The 13,557-nt window shown below is 36.8% G+C and overlaps 1 protein-coding gene across 4 annotated transcripts in view; it reads left to right on the top strand.

Annotated features, from left to right (window-relative positions):
* The window catches only part of GTPBP10 (GTP binding protein 10), a 52,924-nt gene extending 41,076 nt beyond the window's left edge, over positions 1-11,848 (top strand). Inside the window, exons 11-12 of one of the 4 annotated variants that reach the window (XR_010126953.1) lie at positions 3,581-3,822; positions 11,311-11,848. Coding sequence is in view for 2 of the 4 variants with exons in the window: in XM_054495995.2 (XP_054351970.1) it covers positions 3,581-3,681 (101 nt within the window). In the remaining 2 variants the exon portion in view is untranslated. Of the gene's footprint in view, positions 1-73; positions 439-3,580 lie in introns of those variants that run through there. The other 3 variants (XR_010126954.1, XM_054495995.2, XM_054495996.2) reach the window with 3 other exon arrangements.
* The last annotated feature ends 1,709 nt before the right edge of the window (positions 11,849-13,557 follow it).

Below are 13,557 nucleotides of genomic sequence, written 5' to 3'. Positions count from 1 at the left end.
GGTGGTGAATACATGAGTTGTTTTTAAAATTCTTTTGGGAGCCTAAAAAATTTGAATTTTTTTTTTTTTTCAGACGGAGTCTCGCTCTGTTGCCAGGCTGGAGTGCAGTGACGTTATCTTGGCTCACTGCAGCCTCTGACTCCCTGGTTCAAGCAATTCTCCTGCCTCAGCCTCCCGAGTAGCTGGGATTACAGGCATGCACCACCACGTCCAGCTAATTTTTTTATTTTTAGTAGAGACGGGGTTTCACCATGTTGGCCAGGATGGGAAAATTTTTTAAAAGATATTTATTAAAAAAAAAAAAAGTCTATGCCTTATCAAGTTTATAACTCAAGAATTAATGAGATAAACAGTGGACAAAAAGTGTTGGCAGATAACATGCATAATTTTAATTGCAAAGTTAAGCAGTGAAAAATAAACATCTTTTTTTCTTAAAGAGATAGTTCATATCTGTTTTATTTGTTTAGTTTTATTTATTCTTTTTAGAGACAGGGTCTGTCTGTGGAGTGCAGTGGCATGATTATAGCTCTCTGCAGCCTCAATCTTCAGGGCTCAAGTTATCCTCCTGCCTCATCCTCCTAAGTAGCTAGGACTACAAGTGTGTGCCACCATACCTGGCTAATTTTTAAAAATTATTTTGTAGAGACAGGGTCTTACTATGTTGCCCAGAGTGGTCTTGAACTCCCAGCCTCATGGAATCCTCCCGCCTCAGTCTCTGAAAGTGCTAGGATTATAGGCATGAGCCATTTATGCCCAGCCAGTTTTCTTTTTTCTAATTGGAGCTTGGCAAGTAGAGGGAAATGTATTAGGGAAATAGCTTTAGTTTTGAGTGGGTGTCAGTAGCCAGCTGAAGAAAAAGCAAAATGAAATAGGTAGTAGAAATGAGAAAGGGAGAGAGGGAAGAAGAAAAAAATATGGATGTTGGAAAGTTGTTGTATGTCTCTCTGGATAGCTCAGAAGTATCAGTTGTGGTTATTGCCTCAGTTGGCTTTTGTAAGCATGAAAAAGCCAGGGACAATTTCAACTACCATTTCTGACCATCATCAAGCACAATTTTAGGCAATTTGTTAGAATTTTTTAAAAATATTCTTAATAGTTGTTGGGTACCTGGAAGATTCAGAGAAAGTGATCACCTTTGTATATATTATTAATGTGTTTATAATAGAAATTAAATTCTTCAGGATGTACAGGTAAGATACAAAGCTATGTGAAGCATAGCTGTTATCCAAGTCGTATGCCTTTGAAATACTTGGAATTTGAAGAACAGGACATGCAGCTTATGTTATAACTAATTTGCGAGCAATATATGGCAAGATAGTATTTTCCTATCTAAATTCTGAGTGCATTGAAAGTTGAAAGCAAAGGACAAAACCTTCCTTTGTTCATGGCCCATATTCCAGTATATTTTTCTGAAACTGCCAATATTTTCTGATCGGTACTTTCATTTTTTTAGTTGGTTACCAAATACTGTTATTGGTATTATTTCTATATAAAAGGCTTTAAGAAGACTGTAGTATAATTTTCTTAAGAAAAAAGACGATTATAAGCTAAAATATGCCTTCAGCTTTGTGTGCTACAAATTGAGGGAGATTGAGAATATTTTAAATCAAGGGCAGACATTGAGTAAAAGCTTATGACTTTGGATGGATTTGAAACATGATTAAATGACAGAGTAAATAAAAGCCCCTAGTCAAGTGAATTCTAATGGGGGAAATAAGAGGACTATATAAAAATTAACCTCTGTTTTGAAAACAAATCTTTCCAGGAAGTGGTACCACTCTGGGGTCAAGAGAAATTGAAAGAACAATAAAATGAGCACACATGACCTTCCTTTCCTATAAAAATATGAATCAGAAAACTCCCCCATGATTTCCTCATGTTACTTAGAATAGTGTGTATTTCAGAACTTTTCCATTTAATATTTTTGGACCACAGTTGGCTATAAGTAACTGAAACTGAGGATGGGGGGAAGGGATGCTTAAAACCTTGGGTAGTACCAAACCCTATATATATTGTTTTTTTCTATATATACACAGCTATGATAAAATTCATAAATTAGGCACAGAGAGAGATTAAAAATATTAAATGACCAATTATAACAATATATTGTAATAAAAGCTATGTTAATATGGTCTCCCTCTCGAAATATCTTTACTGATTATGTGAGATGATAAAATGCCTACATGATAAGATCACGTGAGGTGAATGACGTAGGCATTGTAACGTACCTGGTTTTAGGCTACTGCTGACCTTCTGTCAATACCTCAGGAGAATATTTTGCTTTGATGATCCTGGATCATCAAACCATGTTGTCAGGAGCAGATGATATCTATCCATGGTGAATGGGAGGGTAGCATATACAACGTGGATACGCTGGACAAAGAGATGATTCACCTCCTGGCAGGATGGAATGAGATTTCCTCATGTTATTTAGAATAGTGTGTATTTCTGAACTTTTCCATTTAATATTTTTGGACCACAGTTGACTGTAAGTAACAAACTGAGGATGGGGGAATGGAGGACTACAGTAAATCCAAGTTTATAATACCTCATCAAAAACTCAACATAAAAGTTTCTATTTAAAACTGCGAAAAAAATTAGTGGTGATGGTAGGAGCGGGTAGTAGGCATGAAAAGAGAAAAATTTAAAACACCTTAATGCAGTTACAGGCAAAAGCCTTTACTTATCCTATTAATTGGCCAATTCTTTTGTAAATCCTCTTCACTCTCTTCTTCCTTCCCCCCTTCACTAAGTAGCTTTATTCAAGAGTCTTAGAAGCAAATGTGCTATCAAATTTGATGGCGCACTACAAATTTCTAAGTTTGTAAAGTGACATCTCACTGTTTAATTTACTCAGAACTTTCTTTCCTTCCTTTATTACTTTGCTAGGGCTGCTGTAACAAAGTACAACACACTAGGTGGCTTAAACAACAGAAATGTATTGTCTCACATTTCTTGAGGCTGGAAATCCAAGATCAAGGTGTTGGCAGGGCTGATTGCATCTGCGGGCCATGAGAGAGAATCCGGTTCATGCCTCTAGCCTAGCTTCTGGTGATTTGGGGCCAGTTTTTGGCATATCTTGTCTTGTAGAAGCATCATCCCAATCTCTGCCTTCATCTGTACATGGTGTTCTCTTTGTGTGTGTGGTTGTCACCAAATTTACCCTTTTTATAAGGACACCAGTCAGATTAGGGCCCACCCTAATGACGTTTTAACTTGATCATCTCTATAAAGACATTATCTCCAAATAAGGTTGGATTCTGAGGTAATGTTGATTAGGACTTCAACATAACAGTTTTTGAGGGATACATAAAACTTAACACTGCCCTATTTGATGTGGTTTGAATGCTCCCTCCAAATCTCATGTTGAAATGTAATTCCCAGTGTCGGAGGTGGGCCCTGGTGGGAGGTGATTGGATCATGGGGGCAAATCCTTCATGAATGGCTTAGCACTATCCCCTTGTTGATGAATGAGTTCTTGCTCAGTTTACATGAGATCCGGTTGTTTAAAATAATCTGGGACTTCCCCTTCTCTCTCTTACTGCCCCTCTCACCATGTGACGTGATGGCTCCCTGTCAGCTTCCAGCATGATTGTAAGCTTCCTGAGGCCTCACCAGAAGCAGATGCCAGCACTGTGCTTCGTAGAAAGTCTGCAGAAGCCCAGCCTCAGATTTTTTTAATAGTAATTCAAGAACAGACTCACTATTTTTCCCCTTTTCACTTCTCAACTAATAGTGATAATATACTTTGCAATTACATTTTCCAATTTTGCAATTAATAGGTTTTTTTTATTTCACAGATTTTTTCTAAAAAAGTATATGGTGAGTAATTTTTATTAATCTGTATTGAATTTAAGTCATGGACTTGGAAATGCTCTGGTGAGATATGACTAACAAAAAGGGAACAGTATCTGCAAGTTAGTTTACATTTTGGAGTTTATGAATTCTATAAAGCTTAGAGAAGATACAAATATTCAGAGAAGGGTGAATGTATATAAGATTTGGGTTAAAAGAATAGTGTAAGGCCATTCCAAGTTCAGGAATACCTGACATGAGCATTTAGAGTAAGTCTTAGAGACAGAAATCTAAAACAAGGAGATTGCCCTGAGTTTAATAGAGTTCTGAGCAATGACAGCAACCTTTTAAGAAGGTCCACCACTTAATACTTCCTGATTTGGGGCACATTAATTACTGTGTATCTCAGTTTCTCTGCTGGTAATGTGGAGTTATTGGAATTAAATAATCTGTGAAAAAGAGCCCACTGCTTAGTATGTAATAAAGTTTTCTGTTTTAAATTTAAAATAATAGGCTGGGCGCCATGGCTCACACCTGTAACCACAGCACTTTGGGAGGCCAAGGTGGGCAGATCACTCGAGGTCAGGAGTTTGAGACCAGCCTGGCCAACATGGTAAAATCTTATCTCTACTAAAAATACAAAAATTAGCCAGGCATGGTGGCACACACCTGTAATCCCAGCTACTCAGTAGACTGAGGCAGGAGAATCGCTTGAACCCGGAGGCGGAGGTTGCTGTGAGCAAAGACTGCGCCACTAAACTCCAGCCTGGGTGACGGAGCAAGACTCTGTCTCAAAAAAACAAAACAAAACAAAAATGTTAAATAATAATAAATTATTGGGTTTTCTAGTATCTTAAATTCACCATTACTTATGGAAATTTTTGCACCCATCTTGATCTAAGGAGGTGAGGCCTTGAATAAAATTATGATAATTATTTGTAGTGAATAAAGGGCAAGTGGGTATTTCAAAGGAAGAATCAAAAGAATGTTTCCTCAGTAACTGACCCTAATGAGTTGAAGATACGTGAGCTCTCTGACCAAGAATTAAAAGTAGTAGTTTTGAAGAGACTCAGGGATCTCCGAGATAACACAGAAAAGCAATTCAGAAACTTATCAAATGTAACAAAGATTTAAATGTTAAATCTTGGAACTGAGAAATACATTGGCTAAACTGAAAACTTAAGCAGAGTGGATCAAGCAGAACAATCAGTGAACTCTGGCTATTTGAAAATACACAGAGGAGAAAAAAAACAGTGAAAAGCCATGAAGATCACCTTTTGGGAGTAAAGATATCTGGGGAAAAAATCACCTAGAAGATATAGAAAATTACCTCCAAAGACCAAATCTAAGAATTATTGGTGTTCAAGAGGGAGTTGAGCAAGAGCAGAGATAGAAAACTTATTCAAATAAATAATAACAAAACTAGAGAAAGAGAGAAATATCCAGGTACCAGAAGGTTAGGGAACGAACACCAAACAGATTCAATACAAAAAAGATTACCACAAGGCATTAATAATCAAACTCTCAAAGGTCAAGGACAAAGAGAATCCTAAAAGCAGCAGAATAAAATAAGCAAATAACGTAAAGGAGTTCCAGTTCATCTGGCAACAGACTTCTCAACAGAAACCATATAGGCCAGGAGGGAGTGCAATGACATTTTCAAAGTGCTGAAAGAAAAAAAGCCTGCCATCCAAGTATACTGGAACCAGAAGTAATCCTTCAAATATGAAGGAGATACATGTCCTTTCCCAGACTACCACCAAATCCATCTTACAAGAAATGCTGCCGGGCGCAGTGGCTCACTCCTGTAATCCCAGCACTTTGGGAGGCCGAGGCGGGTGGATCACGAGGTCAGGCGATCGAGACCATCCTGGATAACACGGTGAAACCCCGTCTTTACTAAAAATACAAAAAATTAGCCGGGCGTGGTGGTGGGCGCCTGTAGTGGGAGGCTGAGGCAGGAGAATGGCGTGAACCCGGGAGGCGGAGCTTGCAGTGAGCCGAGATCGCGCCACTGCACTCCAGTCTGGGCTACAGAGCGAGACTCCGTCTCAAAAAAAAAAAAAAAAAAAAAAAAAAAAAAAAAAAAAATGCTGAAGGAAGTTCTGCAGAAAATACTAACCATGCAGAAAAAAAATCCAACACATTTGAAGATATAAAATCCACTGGTAAAATTAAGTACACAGATAAATCCAGAATATGCTAGTGTTGTAATTATGGTGTGCAATTTATTTATAACTCTAGTATAAAGCCCAGAAGTCAACTATATCAAAAACAATAATAGCTACAGCAACCTGTTAAGAGGTAGGTAATATAAAAATAGGTAAATTGAGACAACTAAAAGTCAAAATATGTGGGACAGAGTTAAACTGTACAACTTTTTTTTTTCACTTTTTTTGTAATCTAAGTTGTCATCTCCTTAAAATAACATTTTTTTGTAAGCCTCATGGTAATCTCACACAACAACCTATAATAGATTTATTAAAAATGAAAAACAACTAATTAAAACATACAATGAGAGAAAATCATTTAACCATAAAGGAAGACAGGAAGAAAGAGAGGACTTACAAAACAACCAGAAAACAAGCAAAAAAATGGCAGTACTTACCAAATAATAACTCAAAGTAAATAGATTCAATTTTCCAATGAAAAGGCATAGAGGGGCTGAATGGATATGAAACAAAGTATATGCTGCCACTTCACCTATGAGGACACACATAGTGAAAGTGATGGGGTGGAAAAAGATATTCCATGTAGCTGGAAACCAAAAAAGAACAGGAGTAGCTATACTTAAATCAGATAAAATTGACTACAAATAAAAGACTGAAAAGAGACAAAGAAGGTCACTATATAATGATAAAGAGATCAATTCAGCAAGAGGATATAACATTACAAATATCTACACCCAACACGGAAGGTCCCAAATATATAAAGCAAACATTAATAGATCTAAAGGGAGAAATGGACAACAATACAATAATAGTAGGGGACTGTAACTCCCCACTCTCAGTAATGAACAGATCATCCAGACAGAAAATCAGCAAAGCAACATTGGAGTGAAACTGCAAATTAGGCCGAAAAATGTATCTGATGAAGCAATATTGGCTGCCCTGGAGCCTCCAGAACTGAAAAAGAGCTGCAAGTGTGCGCTGCTATGAACATCTTTCCAAAGCCTTTTCTGCACAGCTGGTATTGGCATCATACCAAAAGCAGTGTTTATCAAAGTAGAGATTAAAAATCAAAATTCATTTTTGCGATAATGACAAATGCCCTGGACTTACACACATGCACTCGTGTGAGACAAGGCCCATAGATATCCCCACCTTCCCTCTCCCAGTACTAGTTAATTTTGAGTAATTGTGTATTGTCGGAAAAGTGATCAGTATTAGTTTTTGTTTTGTTGTTCCAAAAAAAATTTTACTTTTTAATTTAATTTTTTGTTTAAAAGCAAGGCATGCTGTGTTGACTCTGTAACAAAACAGACTAATTTGAATTGTTAAAACTGCTCCCTGGTTCTATTCTGGAGAGTAATCTGGGACATTTTAGTGAGTTTTTCCCCCTCTTTTTTGGGAGGGGGAGTATGGGTGGGGTTTGATTTTTAGTCTTGTTTATTTTAATTAACCAATGGACAGCCCTTAAGGGGAGGAGGACAAATTGATTCCACATTCCACTTTTTAGATCTCATTTAGAAAACATGTTCTCAATCTGGTGCTCTTAGGAAGAAGTATAGTAAATGCTTCATTTAATAATGTGCTACTTTTTGAAAGTTGCCTTTTCTCTCTACCCTTGAATAGATCCAGAATCTGATGATACTCATGAAAGTGCGTGGAACCTGTCTTGTCCCTCCTCTTTTCTAGTATGCACTATATATGTGACTGTGACTTTCAAAGACATTTATTTGCCATTTCCTGATTTGGGGGAAAATTAATTCCTAATTTCTTTCACTAATAAATGAAGAAAAGTATTGTACCTATGAAATACACTAACTGGATTGAATATGTAATTTTTTTTTTCTTTTTTTTTTTTGAGATGGAGTCTCGCTTTGTTGCCAGGCTGGAGTGCAGTGGCACAATCTTGGCTCACTGCAACCTCCGCCTCCCTGGTTCAAGCAATTTTCCTGCCTCAGCCTCCCCAGTAGCTGGGACTACAGGTGCATGCCATCATGCCCGGCTAATTTTTGTATTTTTAGTAGAGATGGGGTTTCACTATGTTGGCCAGGATGGTCTCGATCTCTTGACCTCATGATCCGCCTGCCTTGGCCTCCCAGAATATGTATTTTAAAATAAATTTTTCCCTGTCAGTCATTGTCTTACATCCTTAGCATAGATTTGCAACTCAGTAGTGTATTTTATCCCTAGAATGAAGCTGGAGACCTGGTATGTACAGGAAATATGACAGGTGGTGCTAGAAGACAGACATCTATGGAATGATCCATATCCTTTCAAGTTATGAGAATGAAGGCCTACTTCATTAAGAAGCTGGGGGTGAAGTGAGGGTGAGGAGAGCACTTAACAACATTGGGACCAGTCAGGGAATCCCCTTATTTCTGTTTCACATATGAGGAACCCTAGAGCAGCTAGATGAGGCTCTCTAGCTTAATAAAATCATGGAAAGAGTCTTATGAAGGCTCTTCATAAGTGTTAACAGGGATTTATCAGCTTATTTTTGTTGCAGTTCCCAATTTCTAAAAATGTTTAGGTAATCTTTTCCTTTCCCCAACCCTAATTCTTATAGATTCATTAGTGTTGAACCAATGCTTTCTCATGTCTCAACTCTTTATATATGCATTCTTTTCAGATGTATTACATTAAAAAAGCCCTACACACACACACACACACACACGACTGAACCATGAAGAAATAGCCTCAATAAACCAATAATGAGTAAAAAAAAAAGTCTCCCATCAATAAATAAAAAATAAGCCCAGGATCTGATGGCTTCACTGCTGAATTCTACTCAACATTTCAAGAACTAACACCAATTCTACTCAAACTCTTCAAAAAGATTGAAGACGAGAGAAAACATCCAAACCCATTTTATGAAGCCAGAATTACCGTGATACCAAAACCAGACAAGGGCAGAATGAAACAAGAAAACTATAGGCCAATATCACTAATGAACATACATGTAAAAATTCTCAACAAATTTTGAGATACTAGCAAACCAAATTCAACAATATGTTAAAGACTGGGTGCAGTGGCTCACGCCTGTAATTCCAGCACTTTGGGAGGCTGAGGCAGGAAGACCACTTGAGGTCAGGAGTTCAAGACTAGCTTGGCCAACATGGCGAAAACCCATCTCTACTAAAATACAAAAATCAGATGCACATGGTTGCGCATGCCTGTAATCCCAGCTACTCAGGAGGCTAAGGCAGGAGAACCACTTGAACCAGGGAGGTGGAGGTTGCCATGAGCCAAGATCATGCCACTGCACTCCAGACTGGGTGACAGAGCAAGACTCTTTCTCCAACAAAACATTATAAAGATCACTCACCATAATCAAGTGGGATTCATTACAGGGAAGCAAGGATGGTTCAACATATGCAAATCAATAAATATGATATATCACATTAACAGAACCAAGAACAAAAACCATGATTATTTAAATAGATGCTAAACAAGCGCTTGATAAAATCCACATCCCTTTTTGATAAAAAAAAACCCTCATCAAATTGGGTATAGAAGGAACATACCTCAAAATAATAAAGGCCGTGTATGACAAACCCATAGCTAACATCATACTGAACAGGGAAATACTGAAGGCCTTTCCTCTAAGATCTAGAACATGACAAGGATTCCCACTTTCACCACTTTTATTCAATATAGTACTGGAAGTCCTAGCCAGAGCAATTATGCAAAAGAAAGAAAGAGCATCTAAATTGGAAATGAAGAAGTCAAATTAGCCTTGTTTACAGATGACATGATGTTTTACTTAGAAAAATCCACCAAAAAACTATTAGAACTGATAAACAAATTTAGTAAAGATGCAAGATACAAAATTAACATACAAAAATCAGTAGCATGTATATATGCCAAAAGCAAACAATCGAAAAAGAAATCAAGAATGGAATTTTATTTATAATAGCTCCAAAGAATATAAAACACTTAGCAATTAATTTAACCAAAGATGTGAAAGAGCCATACAAGGAAAACTATAAAACACTGATGAAAGAAATTGAAGAGGATACACAAAAAATGGGAAGATATTCCATGTTCATGGATTGAAAAATTAATATTGTGAACATGACACTAACCTCGGCTATTGACAGATTCAGTGCAATCCCTATCAAAATATTAATGACATTTTTCACAGAAATTTTAACAAATTCTAAAATATATATGAAACCACGAAAGACCCTGAATAGCCAAAGCAATCCTGAGCAAAAAGACCGCAGCTGGAGATATCACACTACCTGACTTCAAAATTTACTATAAAGGCACAGTAATCAACACAGCATGGTACTGGCTTAAAAAACAGACAGAGGCCAATGGAACAGAATAAACAACCCAGACATAAACCCATGCATTTACAGCCAGTTTGTCTTTGACAAAGGCACCAAGAACATACAATGGGGAAAGGACAGTCTCTTCAATAAATGATGCCAGAAAATTGGATATCCATATGTTGAAGAATGAAACTAGACCTCTATCTCTCACAATACACAAAAATCAAATATAAATGGATTAAAGACAAACCTAAAACCTGAAACTATGAAACTACTAGAAGAAAACATTAGAGAAACCCTCCAGGACATTGGTCTGGGCAAGGATTTTTTGTGTAAGACCTTAAAAGCACAAGCAATGGAAGCAAAGATAAATAGGATTATATCAAGCTAAAAAGCTCTGCACAGCAAAAGAAACAATCAACAAAGTGAAGAGACAACACACAGAGTGGGAGAAAATATTTGTGATCTACCTATCTGACAAGGGATTAATAACGAGAACATATAAGGAGCTTAAACAATAGCAAACACACATACACACACACAAATAACCTGATTAAAATATGGGCAAAAGATCTGAGTAGACATTTCTCAAAAGAAGACATGCAAATGGCCAACAGGTATATGAAAAAATGCTCAATATCACTACTCATTAGAGAAATGCAAATCAAAACTACAATATCCCTCCCCAGTTAAAATGACTTTTATCTAAAAGGCAATAATAGATGCTGGCAAGGATGAGGCAAAAGGGAAACGCTTGTACACTGTTGATGGGGATGCAAATTAGTACAGCCACTGTGGAGAATAGTATAGAGGTTTCCAAACAACCTAGAAATAGTACTACCATATGATCCAGCAGTTTCACTACTGGGTGTATATCCAAAAGAAAGGAAATCAATATATTGGCAAAACATCAATACACTTATGTGTATTGTAGCACTATTCACAATGGTCAAAATATGAAATCAACCTAAATGCCCATCAGTGGATGAATGGATAAAGAAAATGTGCTATATTTACACAATGGAACATTATTCAACTATTACAAAAGAATGAAATCTTGTCTTTTGCAGCAACATGGATGGAACTAGAAGTCATTATGTTACGTGAAATAAGGCAAGCACAGAAAGACAACACAGGTCACTCGTGGGACAAAAAAATTGAATCTCATGAAAATAGAGAGTAGGCCGGTGGTCATCAGAGAACGGGAAGGGTAGGGTGGAAGAGGGGTTTGAAAAGAAGTTGATTGATGGGTACAAATATATGGTTTGATAGAAGAACTGAGAACTAATGTTAGATCAGTATGGTGACTATAGTTTACAGTAATGTGTTGTATATCTCAAAATAGCTAGAAGAGAATTCAAATGGTTTTAGCATAAAGAAAAGACAAATATTTAAGGTGATGAATATCCCAGGTACACTGATTTGATCTTTACAAATTATATGAATGTATTATATGATCATATCTACTTCTAAACACTATGTACATCTATCGCACATTAGTTGAAAAGGGAAAAAAAGCCCTGCTGACATCCTGATTTTAGCACAGTGAGACCTGTGTCAGACTTTTGACCTCCAGAATTGTAAGATAATAAATTTATTGTGTTTTAAGCCTTTGAATTTGTGATAATTTGTCACAGCAGCAATAGAAAGCCAACACAGTTACCAAATGGGAATCTCTGTAGAATTTTGGTGGTGAATGGTACACTGCAGTGAATTTAAGATTTGACTTTCTCCTTAAAGAATCTCTAATGAGAAAAACAGGAAAGACAGTATTGTTAATTGCAGATCTAAATTCTTATCTAAAGTATTTTTGAGAATTATATTCCAATTATCTAACTACTGAACGCCAACAGGGTATTTAAGTATTCTGTTCCATCTTTGCTATGCCAGAGGCAGGCATTTTAGACCCCAGCTTGAACAGTAAGTCTAGGAATAGGGTTGTCTTTCCTTCCTTTTTATGCTGTGATTTTTAAAAATTATTGTAATCAATTGCAAGTACCTCCCAGCTAAAGTCTTCTAATCAGGCAGTATTCATCAGTGATTGGGAAATAAGTTATAAAATGATTTTGTACATAGTTATTTGATTCAATTCAGCTTTATAGATGAGAGAACTGAAGTTCAGAGGAAATAAGTGATTATCGTTTGTCACATTGCTATTATCCATCTGCTATTGCCAGAGCTGGCCTGGAGCCCAGAAATCTTTTCACCACCCAATGCTATCTTTCTTTCTCATTATTACATTTCCCAGTCTGGCTTTGGGATCGGATTGCTTCTGGCCTTAGATAACCTTATCCATCCTCTAAAGCAGTATCACACATAAGAAGGAGGTAGCAGTGGACTGATAGTAGCCTCTCTACCCTCCCTTTTTAAAAAGTCTCTGACAAATAGTCTCATTGTTACTAGAGCAACACAAAATGGAAAATGCTAATAGCAAACATATAGTCCTTATTATGCATCAGACACTGTTGTAACTGTCTCTATAGTAATTCATTTAATCCTCATCACAATTTTCTGATGTAGATATACTGTTACAGATGAGACCTTGAGGCACAAAGGGGTTATCTCCGTGCCAAGGTTATACTTACTTGGGATGGGTGCCATCCTTTTGTATAAACTATGATACTTTTTCTTCTTTTTATTTTGAAAAATTTCTAAGATACAGAGAATTTTAAAGAATAGTACAAGAAACACCCACAAACGTATTCTTCATGAATCCAACAATTATACACTTTGCCACACTTTATATCCATTTGTGTGTGTGTGTTTGTGTGTGTGATCGTTTCGAAGTAGGCATCACAACACTTCAGCATCCTTTATTTTTAAAAAAATCAGATCATTGCTATTTAGGACTTTGGAATCTTTTAGTTTAATTCAGATATTCATTCACTAATGTAGGACTTCACATTGGAGAGAAGCCAACAGAGAAAGGGACAAGACAGTAGAAATTGTGTGGGAGAGTAAAATTAGTTCAAATATCTAATAGCTAGCTATACTGTACTTTAGCTATATTAGGTCCCTCAATTTTCAAGACAACAGTATGATGTGGGTGATCTTATCCCCATTTTTCCAGATAACCTCCAGATATAGAGATAACTTGCCCAGGGCCACCCAATCAATACACAGCAAAGCCCCATACAAATCTGGGCTGTTTGGTCTTTTCTACTTTGTGCCTAGATAAACACTTTGAGGGGAAAAAAAAATCCGGATTTAAGAATTTTTGCTAACCTTCTTACGGGCAAGTCACCTTCAAGTCACCTGGGGAATATTTACTTAGGTACCCAACTCAAAACTACTTTTAGTTTGGTTTCGTTTTGCCT

This window comes from Pongo pygmaeus, chromosome 6, assembly GCF_028885625.2.
Source record: "Pongo pygmaeus isolate AG05252 chromosome 6, NHGRI_mPonPyg2-v2.0_pri, whole genome shotgun sequence".
Classification (NCBI taxonomy): Eukaryota; Metazoa; Chordata; class Mammalia; order Primates; family Hominidae; genus Pongo; species Pongo pygmaeus.
Note: the sequence above shows the minus strand (reverse complement) of the source record. Positions and strands in the feature narration are given on the sequence as shown.